At 40.5% G+C, this 12,336-nt stretch overlaps 2 protein-coding genes across 4 annotated transcripts in view; both read right to left on the bottom strand.

The window, feature by feature from the left end:
* rps13 (ribosomal protein S13) overlaps positions 1–1,721 on the bottom strand; it is a 4,588-nt gene extending 2,867 nt beyond the window's left edge. Inside the window, exons 1-3 of the mRNA XM_032522653.1 lie at positions 1,626–1,721; positions 1,029–1,077; positions 848–926 (exon numbers count right to left, since the gene is read on the bottom strand). Of these exons, the coding sequence (XP_032378544.1) occupies positions 848–926; positions 1,029–1,077; positions 1,626–1,648 (151 nt within the window). The 5' untranslated portion in view covers positions 1,649–1,721. The remainder of the gene's footprint in view (positions 1–847; positions 927–1,028; positions 1,078–1,625) is intronic.
* Positions 1,722–2,835: 1,114 nt separating this feature from the next.
* pik3c2a (phosphatidylinositol-4-phosphate 3-kinase, catalytic subunit type 2 alpha) overlaps positions 2,836–12,336 on the bottom strand; it is a 48,084-nt gene continuing 38,583 nt past the window's right edge. For all 3 annotated transcript variants that reach the window (XM_032522614.1, XM_032522616.1, XM_032522617.1), the window contains 12 exons: positions 11,948–12,077; positions 11,271–11,407; positions 10,023–10,192; positions 9,177–9,333; positions 8,234–8,343; positions 7,534–7,741; positions 7,279–7,403; positions 6,823–6,940; positions 5,780–5,861; positions 5,424–5,530; positions 5,194–5,319; positions 2,836–4,954 (listed from right to left, as the gene is read on the bottom strand). In XM_032522614.1, coding sequence (XP_032378505.1) covers positions 4,772–4,954; positions 5,194–5,319; positions 5,424–5,530; positions 5,780–5,861; positions 6,823–6,940; positions 7,279–7,403; positions 7,534–7,741; positions 8,234–8,343; positions 9,177–9,333; positions 10,023–10,192; positions 11,271–11,407; positions 11,948–12,077 — 1,653 coding nt within the window. In that variant the 3' untranslated portion in view covers positions 2,836–4,771. The remainder of the gene's footprint in view (positions 4,955–5,193; positions 5,320–5,423; positions 5,531–5,779; positions 5,862–6,822; positions 6,941–7,278; positions 7,404–7,533; positions 7,742–8,233; positions 8,344–9,176; positions 9,334–10,022; positions 10,193–11,270; positions 11,408–11,947; positions 12,078–12,336) is intronic.

The following is a 12,336-nucleotide window of genomic DNA, read 5'->3' as shown; positions in this document are numbered from 1 at the left end:
CCCCCCTTCCTTGTCTTCATCTGTCATGTGTAAATAAAGGCCTCAAATGCCCAAAAAATAGTGTAAAAAGGACTAGTAGCTGGAGAGGTTCATCTCCTGTGCACTGCCAAGGCACTCTTGAGCAAGGCACCAAACCCTAAACTGCTCAGGGAGCCTGTCTAGCTGCAGCTGGCCCCCACTTTGACATCTTTGCATTAGTACATGTATAGGTACTGAGCATGTGTGTGTATATCAGGCCTATGTGTAATGTGTATCCTAACATGGTGAAAATGTAATTTTCCTTGTGAGATTAATAAAGTACATTACTGTAATATAAACCAGAGGATTTCAAATTCTACAAACATTGAAATCTGAGACTTGTACCATGATGACGTTTTCCTGCATACCAACTAAAGTTGACAGTACGGCTGGGCAACAGAAATTAAAAATCACAATATTTTTGACCAAATACCTCAATATTGATACTACAACAATATTGTAGAGTTGACTATTGGTGCTTTCACAATTTGGTGCTATCAAATATTTTCACAAATAATCATCAGTAATGTGAATATGATGACTAAGTGGGTAAAGGCAAAAATAACCATCTGTTAAGTTCAGAAAATGACAACTTTACTGTAATGCCTTTAAAACCAGGAAAAGACAACATGCCATATAACAACATTACAATATCCAAAATCTAAGCACATATCTAGTCTCGTATCACAATATCGATATATCATCAATATATTGCCCAGCTTTAGTTGGCAGTTATCAATACACTTTGTGGTAATGTTCACTTTCCTGCATATGCATACAATAATACTTTAGTACATTAAGGACCTAACCTTAGAGTAGTAACACTTACCAATCTGAGAGGGGGTCAGGCCTTTTTTGGCCAGCTTGAAGATCTGCTCTTTCACATCATCGGATGTGAGCTTCAGCCACTGCAAGTAGTAGTTAAATGATTTAGCAACTGATCAAATCAGTTTAGAAATAATTTTCTACAGTCACTTTGAGCCACTTAAACATAATGACTTCATACTCACAGTGGGAACACTGCGCCTGTAAGGCAGAGCCGACTGGGACAAGCCCTTTCTGTAGGAAAGAAAGACATGCGACTGGTTGAACACATTGGCAGTTTGACGGAGAAAGCAAACAATACAGGCATGGTTAAAAACAATGAAAAACATTTCTAGAAGCCATCTGCAGACCTGGGCAGGTGACGTTAGTGGTCGATGGCTGGGCTAACGCTAGCTTGTTACTCGTGTTAGGGTCAACTATTTAAGTCTTAACGTCAAATGCTTAAGTTACAAGGATTTCATTTCTTCAACAGAACAGACAAATGTTGCATTTGGGCTGTGAATACGTAAACTAATAGTGTCTAAAAGGTTTCGCTTAAGTGAAGCACCAAAATCGTGGTGAGCTGGAAGTGCCGTTAGCTACGGCAAGCTAACATTAGCTAGCTGGAGATGGATGTCGATTTGAGGGTGCGTATATTTAAGTTATTTTGTTGCTTCTAGGCTGGACAGAAGAGCTCAATTTGGTCCTTATGCATCCATAACACGTTTACAAGCCATATCGTGCCATCAAACGGGATCTGTCGAAACAATTTTTTAACTTTAAATGATAAAAAGAGAGCTCACCCGGGAGCGTGCATGCGACCCATGATGGCGGTAGAGGAAGAGAGGCCGCACACGCGACAGAAAATGGTATTTTGCGCCTGCGCCGGAAGTGACGCAATGACGTAGAGAAAGCTTTATTGACGCTCTTAAGATTCATGATGTTATGAGAAGCAAAGCCAGTCTACTTATTAGAAATTCTTTGTGAGAAGACATGACTGATCAAATTTAAATTTTTGTCAAGTAGGGATCCATTGGAGTGACATCAAAGTTTTTTAAAGTCATGCAACATATTTCGGTTTTTACTCTGGTTAGATGCTACTAAGTCACCAATAATTACTGAATACTCCTCCCCATTCTGTGTTTAACCTTAAGTAAGTAAGTAAGTACGTATTTCAGGTTATTATAATTATGTTTAAACTTTACAACAAAGTTAATCTACAGTAACAAAATGATTAAAACAATTATTGTATTAATCTTGCTGAAAATAAGGCTAGATACTGACTGAGCAAAGCAGTGCCCACGGACCATTGGAGTACCAAAGGCCTCAAGTTTACTGTGTAACAGTTTTTGTTTGGGGATACTTTTTACAATATTCCAATATTGACTTAAATTGCATGGGTTTTTAGAAAGGGACTTTGTTTGGTCTGGAGGCTGTCTTGTGGAGGGTTCCTGTGTCAAAATCTATTTTTTAAAGCCCCAATGATTTATACCACGCTTATTTATGCATATCCCTTGACAATCTAAATTTAATGAGATTACTACCTACAAGATGATGAACCTGTGGTCAGGTGGTATTACAGTAAAAGATTGCTTGATGGTGTCTGTGCTCTGGGGGGAAATACTGTACATAAGTTATTTTCTTAACTGAATTCAGATACAAATACAAACTACTTAGAATAGCATTATTTCAATTGCATGCATGGACGGGGGCTCAGGTGGTAGAGAGAGGTTGGTGGCTCGATCTCCAGCTCCATCTGCCAAAATGTCCTTGAGCAGTTAGCTCAATGCAGATCGGGAATTCTTCATTAAATACAATCCAAGTAGCTTGAACTAGCAAAATTCACATCTGCATTGATGGAGGTATTCACCACCCAGCTGTAGTTACACCATGTAACTGGTTTGATCGAATACAAACCTTAAATGTTGCAAACACTCTTTGGGTAAAAATAGATAAGGCAGTCGCTGCTCAGTGTCTTAGTGTTACACAACAGAAACAAAGAGTCACACCATGTTTGTTCCAAAACATTTAATTTGCTTTAGGAAAAAGAGGGATTACAGTACACACTGATCCATTCGGGTTACAGGTCACCAATTAAGAATAAATAACTGGCCATGTTAATACAAACTCTGCTTTCTTTCTTTGTACAGTCATAAGAGTGGATAAAGTCACTAATATTCATAGTTAGATCATAATTGTCTTGTAGATCTTCTCTTAAAAAAACCTTTTCAGATACATTTAATTGCTTTATTAAACATTAATAACTTTAGATTTATAGTTAGCGAGTGAAGAGGAAAGCAGCTAACACTCAGAATCATGTTCCCTTTTTGTGAAGATGTTTTTATGTCAAAGTTACCTTTTCAGCATTGCTCTGTGTTCATCAAAATGTTTTGACTGGATCTGGACTTCACTAGCAGTTTAAGTTATTGCAACCATTTTACCCAGCTACTCATCAAGGCGTCATGACAACACTCTAAGGCACTGGGAGTGAGTGTGGCACTGCTTGCCCCAACAGCCTCAGGTCCTGACTCCAGTTTTAACTCAGTCCATTAACTGCAATTTGAAAAATTATGGTTTTTAGCCACCTGAAGGAAACACCGAACTGACTTGTGATCAGCCCAATTAGTCAACCATAATCTCTTCATCCAGAGATCAGACAAGCGTGTGCTCCAAAGCGTATGATACAATTGCCCCTTTAATGTTTGCTGTGTGAAAATAGTCAAGTAATAACATAAGAGAAATACCGGTAGTGTGCATTTAGTGGCAGTTCACCATTACAAAAAACCTTTACGGTGCCGGTCCAGCACCAGACCTGCTCTGACAGAACTACTGCTATAGTTTTAAAGAATATAGAATTTTCTTTAATAGGGACATATCACATTGTTAATAAAATGTATATTGCAATAAGGCCAAGTTGAGCATTAAAAAGGGACTGTGAGCACAGACATGGGCCCCCTGGTCAGCTCCCTACTAGGGAGAGTGGTTTGATTTGCCGTCCTTCTCATTACTTTTGGCACATTCTTGGAAAATCATAAGATCACTTTTGATTTCATAGAATCTGGTGTGTGACTACTCTACCAAAGAAGTGTCTGCTGCAAAGCAGCACACCCTGACGCCTCATTTGTCTAAATAGAAAATAAACAAGGAAAATGTAAAAATGAACCCCCTTTCTATTCCTTAAAAAATAAATGTGTCAATCTATATATACTCTTCTGAAAGTAAGCCGTTTTGGTCCTCTAATATCAAAATGTACAAAACATTACAGCTCTTCGTTAAAGTTTAGGAAAAAGAGAGACAAAGTAAGTGGAGATTGTTTGTCACAGAAACAATCTTAATTAATGAAAGAGAGAAAAACAGTAAAGGATGGAGAGCAGGCTCGCCTTTGAGGGTTTGTGAAACGGCTTCTTCGGTCGCCCTTTGAGGGTGCGTCTGAAGGAGTTTTTAGGTCTGCATTCATGTCATATGGGAATAACCGCTGAGGCAACATAACTATTATTATAAGCAATGACTTGGTGTGTTCAACCTTGTTTAAATCTGTAAAGATACCATGATGAAAAGCTAAAGAATCCGGTTGTTACTTATCAGTTGTTCAACACATGTACTTGATGATGCATGTTTTTCAGCCACAAGGACAGCTGTTTCTTGCCGTAAAAATACTTATTACAACATGAGTCATTTAAAAGAAACAGTCCATTTGGTTTGTTAAATTGGAAATGAAAATATCACAGCTTATATTTGAAATTTAATGATGTCAAAAATCCTTGCAAAAATGAGGGTCTATCTCCAGACCCCCCCCCAAGTGCTGAAGTAGTATTTTTATGAACTGAAAACTGCAGTGACCAGTATTTTCAAGTAAGGCCGCATCTGCCACCTTTCCCATATAATGTGAACGCAGCTTTTTGTCTGAAGACAAGGAGTCGTCCCCGGCTTTGGGAGAGGCAACGAGGGGTTAGAAGTAGGGGACGGCCGTAAGTTTATGCCACTTGACCGTCTCCTTGCTGAGGTCAAAGTCTTTGAGTCTGAGCGTGACGCCGCCCAGAAAGTAGTTCTCACGCAGCGACTCGGCACTGAGCACGCTCAGTTGAAGCTCCCGCAGGCCCAAGGTTTCCTTGCTGTAGCCGCTGTACACCAACTGTGGAGGAAGAGGAGGGAAAAGTGAATAAAGTGTCCAGATGGCCATGGAGTTTTTATTTGGGTTCGGCTGTTCACATGCACATTGGCCATTAATGAATCAGATCACATAACGTACTTATCAAAAGAAAAACCTCCCTTATGTTTACTTTTATAAAACCAAAACCATGGTTCTTGAGTTCAAGAATACATATATTAAATATACAAATGTAGGAACTCATTTTTTTTGTATGGCCTAACCATCTCATTGAAAGTAGGGTTCCTGGTTTTCCTTGAGATCTTTGTCTTGCGTTTGGAAGTCTTGTGTGGATCTGGAAGCAGGTAGGTTTTCACATATGGGTTGGGATCTGTTCCATCTTCTGATACCTGAAGGTGAGCAGATAGATGTAAAATAAAAATGAAATAGTATAACCGCCTGTCAAAGACGTTTACGTTGGGATCTGTGTTAAATCATAGTTGTACGTGTTTACCAGATCTCTGATGTGCATGACCATGATGAAGAGATTGCTGTTCCTGTAGGAGATTGAGAGCTTTACTTCTCCTTCCACCCGACCCGAAGTGGGACTCAGGGGAGGCTCTGCAACAGTTAGATGCCACTCATCACATTCAGGTCAGTGTTAACACAGGAACACAAGCATTTTCAAACAAAGCTAACAACACAGCGTTTTGTTTTAGGTAGACACAGTTTTCACCAAAAAATAACCTAAACGATTGGCAATAGCCAAATTGTTGAGTAGTAATCAGCCTGTGTCACACTCACTGTTTTTGTCATAAAGCGAGTCTGACAAATACTTGAAGGAAGAGGATGAAGAGTGCAGGTATTTACCTGGTGCTCTGGGCGTGGCATCTAAGCCTTCGGTCTTGTCGTCCCGTGCAATTGGATGAAAGAAGGTGTAGACCAGGTCACACTACAAACAGACAGCATGAGATTACTTCATTGACTGATACAGTCAGTAACGTAACGCTCACCAAAATGCAACCTAGGGCCTTTTTGTAAATGTACCCAAGTGAAACTTTCATTTTAAAGCATAGTTAGGATTTTCGGTTAAATGGCATTTAAAAAAAAGAAGGCTCAACGCAACATGAAAAGTTGCTCAAAGTATCACCAGAGGCTCTACACATGAAGTCCAGCATTGTACTTGAACAGAGTTTCCTAAAAAGAACCACTCACTTTAGCAGTTGGGTTTCCCGCTCGCCGCCATCTTGTCAGTCAAAAATAGTTAATTTCTGAATGCAACGTAACAGGGAGGAGAGTAAAGATGGAAAGCTCCTAAAGCTTAGTTCCGTATAAATGCACAGATAATTTGTTGTTTTGTCGTGGTGAAAAACAATATTGAACTTGTAGTTAAAAAAGGAGCATCATATAAGAATGACATTTCCTCCTGGAGTCCGTTCATTCGCATTTAGAGATCAACTCTTTTTGACTGGAAAGATGGCGACGAGGGGAAAAACCAACAGCTAAAGTGAGTTGTTAAAACCTTTCTTTTTAGTAAACTCTGTGTACACAAACAGTGTTCTCAACACTCAGGCTCATGTGCAGGGCCTCTGGTGATACTTCGAACAAAGTTTCATGTTGTGTCGAGCCTTCTCAGTGTTTTAAAAATAGTGATTTTGATGTGATCATAGTAGTGCCCCTAGCACTCCCATTCAAAAGGCCATTTGACCAAAAACAGAAAATACAGTAAATCCTAAAAGTGGCGCTTCGGTCCTGATTATGCTTTTAAACGGAAGTTTGACTCGGATACATTCACAAAAAGACCCTAGGTTGCATTTTGGCGAGAGTTCCGCTTTAACATTGACCCAATGAGTATCTGTGTGTGTGTGTGTGTGTGTGTGTGTGTGTGTGTGTGTGTGTGTGTGTGGGTGTACCTGGGTGACCTCTGTGGAGCTCCTCATCAGGTTGTGGACGTAGTTGTTGAGCTCCAGCTTCCTCTTGGCAGCCACTTCTTTGATGTGCGTGCGACCGAGCACCATCTTGTTAGGGAAACTAGAAATAAGGAGAGAGACTAGGTTTATTTACTATTCCAAAGAATCGGATGTTACTCTCCTCTAAATTACAGTATGGAGGTGGCGTCAGCAAAGCAGCTTCATAAGATCATAGAGGGAAGGTTAGGTGGGCGACAGTTGGTTTGTAGTGTAAGGAAATGAATACAGAATGTGAGAGTCTCTCTTTACAAAACATGTAAAATAACTTCTTAATCACACAATGCAATGCCCTGACATGTCAATAAAGAAAAGAACTACATCGCAGTTTTGTATTAAGGACATCAGATCAGTATCAGAGACATAAAGAGGCTGAGGGACACAGTAGAGTTGATGTCTTACCCCGGCAGCTTCCAGAGCGGGAAGAGGATGGTGAGTTTGTTGTGGAGCTCCTGAAACTCATCAAAAGTGCGGAAGATAAACTGGGGCTCGTTCTGACCTTCCCTTAGGAGCCTCACCACATACGTCTGCACAGAGAGGACAGGGGGGGGGGGGGGGGGGGGGGGGAGAGACAGACACGCAATCAAGTGTCAGTGTTTTTTTCCAGTTTACATCCAGAGATGTGTTGGAACATGGATATGACCCAATGAAACTCACATAGTGCTTGTCGGGGTTGTATCTCTTTTGGAAGGAGAAGATGGAGGCGTGGACGATGCGGCCCTCCTGTTTCAAAGTGTACGTCTTAGGGGAGAAGGACAGGATGGGCTCGTCGTTGGCTGGCAAACCAGAGAATCGCAGCTGGGCAAGGTTGTGGATGAAGAAGTTGAACTTGGTGGCCACGCTGCCCAAACTGGACTCTATTAGCCTGAGGTGGGGTGTGTAGGGTGAAACAAATCAATCAATTTGCTGTTTTTATCTTTGACCTAAAGCTTTTAAAACAAAGTTTTCACAAGGTACACATTCTTATCAACAAACTTAGTTAAAATCCAACTCAACTGGTTTTACAAAAAAAAGGTCATCCTTATACTATTTCATGTAGTCAAGAGTTTTTGTTGCTGTATAGTGAGACAACTATTCTTTTTCTTCCTGTGCTTGCATTGCCACCTAGTGGATTTTTAGTTTGTAGCAGCAAAAAAAATTCAAAATAGTAGCTATGTCCATGGGAATACTTCAGAAGAGGAAAATAAAATCTTAGAAGAGTGATTGATTTCTCCCATTTGTGAGGTGTTTCCAATTTTGAGGTTGGGGAAATTACATTTTAAACTTCACCCAAGCTGCCCATTTAGGTTTACTGAAACGAGAGTGGAGACAGATTAGTTTGGATGAGAGCTGGGAGAATAGAAGATAATGCATTTACCGGGTGAAGAAGATCGTTGCCTCAGCATCTGTGTTGTGGGGCTGCAGGGCATCAAACACATACTTTAGATCCTGAGAACCGGTCAGCTCTGGGAGGCCTGAGGACGTCATCTACAACAACAAATTTACACAAAGATTTACCCATCCATTACCCCTCATTGTGTACAGTTGCCTCATTACATATAGTCTATATACTGTATGCATATACCAAGATCATTAGGTCTTAACCAAGGTAAAGAAAAATAACAGCAAGATAATGCCATAAAAGTACTATAATTTTTTTGGGGGGGGGTTTTCAGGCTGCTAATAATTTTGCATGATGGATCTATCATTTCAGAATAAAGTTACATAAGACAAAGTAACAATTAGCTATACTCTTGTTTACATGTATTTAACTTTTCCCTCATTGACTGTTTTAATATTTTATTGTTATATTATTATTATACAATACAGATACCCAATATATTCCTTTTTTTGGGGGGATTTTTAGGCCTTTATTTTCACAGGACAAATAAAGACATGAAAGGGGAGAGAAGGGAGGAATGACATGCCGCAAAAGGTCCGCAGGTCGGAGTCGAAGAAGCAACCACTGTGTCGAGAAATGAACCTCTATATACGTGTGCCTGCTCTACCAACTGAGCTAACCTGGCCAAAACCCAGTTTATTCCTTATTTTGGCTCTTGCAGGTGCAAAAGAAAAGGGTTCCACTTAACAATGAGAACACATCTTGCAGCACGAGTCAGCTGCAAGATGCAAAAACAAGAATCTTGAAATGCATCAATCAATCAGTCAGTTGATGTAAAAAAGTGATTAATCTCATCATCCCTGGTTCCAACTTCTGCAATATGATGATTTGCAGCTTTTCTTTGTTTTATATTATTTTGGGGGGTTTGTGTGTGTGTGTGTGTGTGTGTGTGTGTGTGTGTGTGTGTGTTCTGTCTCACCAGTGACAACAGGTTGAGGAAAAGCCCGGAGTGCTTGCGGATGAGGTTGTAGGACTGGCAACACAAGTCTACAAACAGCTGGAAGCGACTGGTGGGACGCTCACCTCCGTTGATGACGTACGCCATGTCAGAGGTCAGAACGAAAGGAGCACGGTCCCTGGTGGGAAAGAAGGAGGGGTGGAGAGGAGTTATGAATTTGACTTCTGAGGAAGATTAGTCCAAAAAATATTTAAAAAAACGCCCTCGTCATAAAATTTCTTTAGTGTAAATCTTTGGGAATATCTGGATGCTTAAAAAGGCTCAAAGGCTTAAAATAGAAGGTGGTGGTTGTAGGGCAGCCCACCAGCTGGAAATGAGTGCAGTGTGTGAGCTTTGAACCAGGTCATGCTTGAATACATACACATTTATCTTGCGGAGTAGAAATACAGTAAATCCTCCACATAAAATTCAGTGACTCACAAAGGAATCAATCATTGAATATCTTAGAAACTTACTTAATGATGAGAACAAATGATACATGTGTTAAATCATTTTCATCTGGTGGTCTTTTGTAACACAATACTTTAGTGTCTATGTTCTCATCACTGTAATGGATAATGTAACCAATAGGCCAATCAATTGAACGTATTCCTTTATGATTCTGTGTTTTCCCCACTGAAGTCAACTGGGATAGGATCTTTCACCTACTATGAGATAACTACCTGGTAATAAAAACAAACAGACACAAGTAAACATCCTGATACACCCTTCTCGAAAGACCTTTAAACCCTGACAGCACACCAAAGCATGTGACAAGCATAGTTCATACACGCAAACACGCGATGAAGAGAATTATCTGAGTTTCACCTTTTGAAGCTGCCAAACATCTGGGCGTGACCCAGGAACTTGCCAAAGTCGATGTGGAACATGTGACCAGTGGAGCGCAGCATAATATTATCATTATGGCGATCACAGATGCCCAGTACGTAGGTTGCCACACAGCATCCTGCACACGAGTAGATGAAGTTTTCTGATGCCTAAAAAAGGTGGCGTAGGGAAGGAGAGATGCACAGAGAAAAGAAAAGAAAAAATATGAGTTTTTAGTGTGAAGCACAGGCTTTAGGTACTGTTTGGCTGGCTACATAGCAAGTACTGCCATGATGTACTGCAATACGGATTTGGATTGGGAGGGCAAAAACATCACAAGGAAGTAAAGTTTCTGACCAGAGATACTAAAGATGCCTTCAGCTGATAAGAAATTTGCCTTTCGCACACCACGAGGTAGGGCGCAGAGCACAGTGCAGACACAGAGCGGAGGTATACAACACCTCATCGTCGCCTCTGGCTACGGCACATAACAGCTGTTAACTCATTGGTTGCTCTTTAAAAAGGTTAGTGACAACCAAGGTCAAAGCTGAAATAATTTGAACTTAAAGTTGAAATAATTTGAACCAAGGGTATCGCTTCCGCCACTGGCACGGCCAGCGCAGTGCGATTTTGATGGCTGATTTTGTGTGGTCACCTTAAATGTATTCCTTACTTTTCCAGATGTTTCAAGCAAACCCAGAAATTATGAAATTCTTTTGCAGACTTCCCAGAGACTTACCAGCCTCAAAAACATCCGAGCTCCATATAGCCCCACAGTCTGCAAGTTCTGGTTTCTCATATGTAAGTTAACACAGGGTCAATGTTGCAATGAAATGTATTTGACAAGAGAAAAGGTCAGCTCAGTAATAATATAAGCATATGTCTGATGTCCTGCTCACGGTCAGGGTCACACTTTGTGCAGTAGATGTTTTGGGTCAGAGGTTGTGAATGTGGAGTTGTTACAACTTTATAGGTGTCAAAGTTCTACAACTACTATAAACTTCAAGTGCAACGGTGTTTTAAAGTCCTACAGAGCCAACTCATTGTGTCAAAGGAAAATTATGGTTTTAATATATGTGAAATCAATACTTTGTGTCAGACAATTAATAAATGTCACAGGTGGCGCTGCAGTAGAATAATATGCAATAAATGGATTCAATAATACATTTTCTTTTTTACTTTGGAGTGGTAGGTACATATGTGTTTGGCTTTCAATGTGAGTGCTCACACAAGCTTTATGTGTTTTACCTTCTCATACTCATCCTCAGCAGGGTTGTACTTGCGGAGCCACTCTGCAAGCGGTTTGTCCTTGAAGGATCCGGTAACGCCGTACTCCACCTGGATTTTTCTCAGGGTGTCGGAGGATGGCACCAGCTCCACCATACCTAAACAACACATCACAACTTCTATTAACAGGATGCAAGCATACAACAGTTAGCTCTGTGTTAGTCCTATAATTGTCTTGTATTGCTGTATTGTCGATGCCATTGCATTGCATGTCTGTCATATTTGGCTGTTAGAAGTTTATTACAGGTTGATTACATGACAGGACTGTATTCATTATTTCTGCCAACTTACAGCAACTGCCTACTTCCTTCCTTCTTATAAAACACCTCAGTAAAGAGCTTATCTAGTCTTGCCATGGTGATTTTAATTTCAGAGAGAAAGGTCATATCCTTTCTGAAGAAGTGCAGAAGTTATTATTATTCTTGCATTTTTGGCAAGTGCATTGCCACCTCATTCTTGACTGGATGAGGACCGACTCTGATTTGTATGTGGCCCACAAAAACAAAAACGGATTGCAAAAAGATTTGTGATATGGCCAACAGCCATATGTCTATATGTGGCAAAGTGTCAATCAAAGTGTCTTTAAACTCCTGAAATAACAAGTGTAAATGGGGCTTCTGTGTGTGTTTGACTGTTACCTTTGTCCTTGCCAGTGGAGATGCATTTAAAGTTGACAATGCGGAGGTCCAGCCCCTCCTGCAGCCAGATGCGATCCATGATGCGGATCATCTGAAGAGCCAACATGTCCTGTCTCAGGTCCTCTCCAACCTGACACACAAACAGAAACAGAGAGACAAATTACATCAAAACGCTGCACTTTTATTGTTATTGGTTGGATTTCACTTCAGCCACCAGGGGGCGCAGTGTTCAGATAAGAGGCAAGGCAACTTTATTTATATAGCACATTTCAGTAACAGGTCAATTCAAAGAGCTAAGGATCGAACAACATTTTAGATGTACCTGGTGATAACTCTAAACTTTAAACTAGTGGAGCGTGTGTAAAGGAGCCACAAGAACCATTTCTCAC

The sequence above is a fragment of the Etheostoma spectabile genome, chromosome 8, assembly GCF_008692095.1.
Source record: "Etheostoma spectabile isolate EspeVRDwgs_2016 chromosome 8, UIUC_Espe_1.0, whole genome shotgun sequence".
Classification (NCBI taxonomy): domain Eukaryota; kingdom Metazoa; phylum Chordata; class Actinopteri; order Perciformes; family Percidae; genus Etheostoma; species Etheostoma spectabile.
This window is presented reverse-complemented; position numbering and strand designations above follow the sequence as displayed.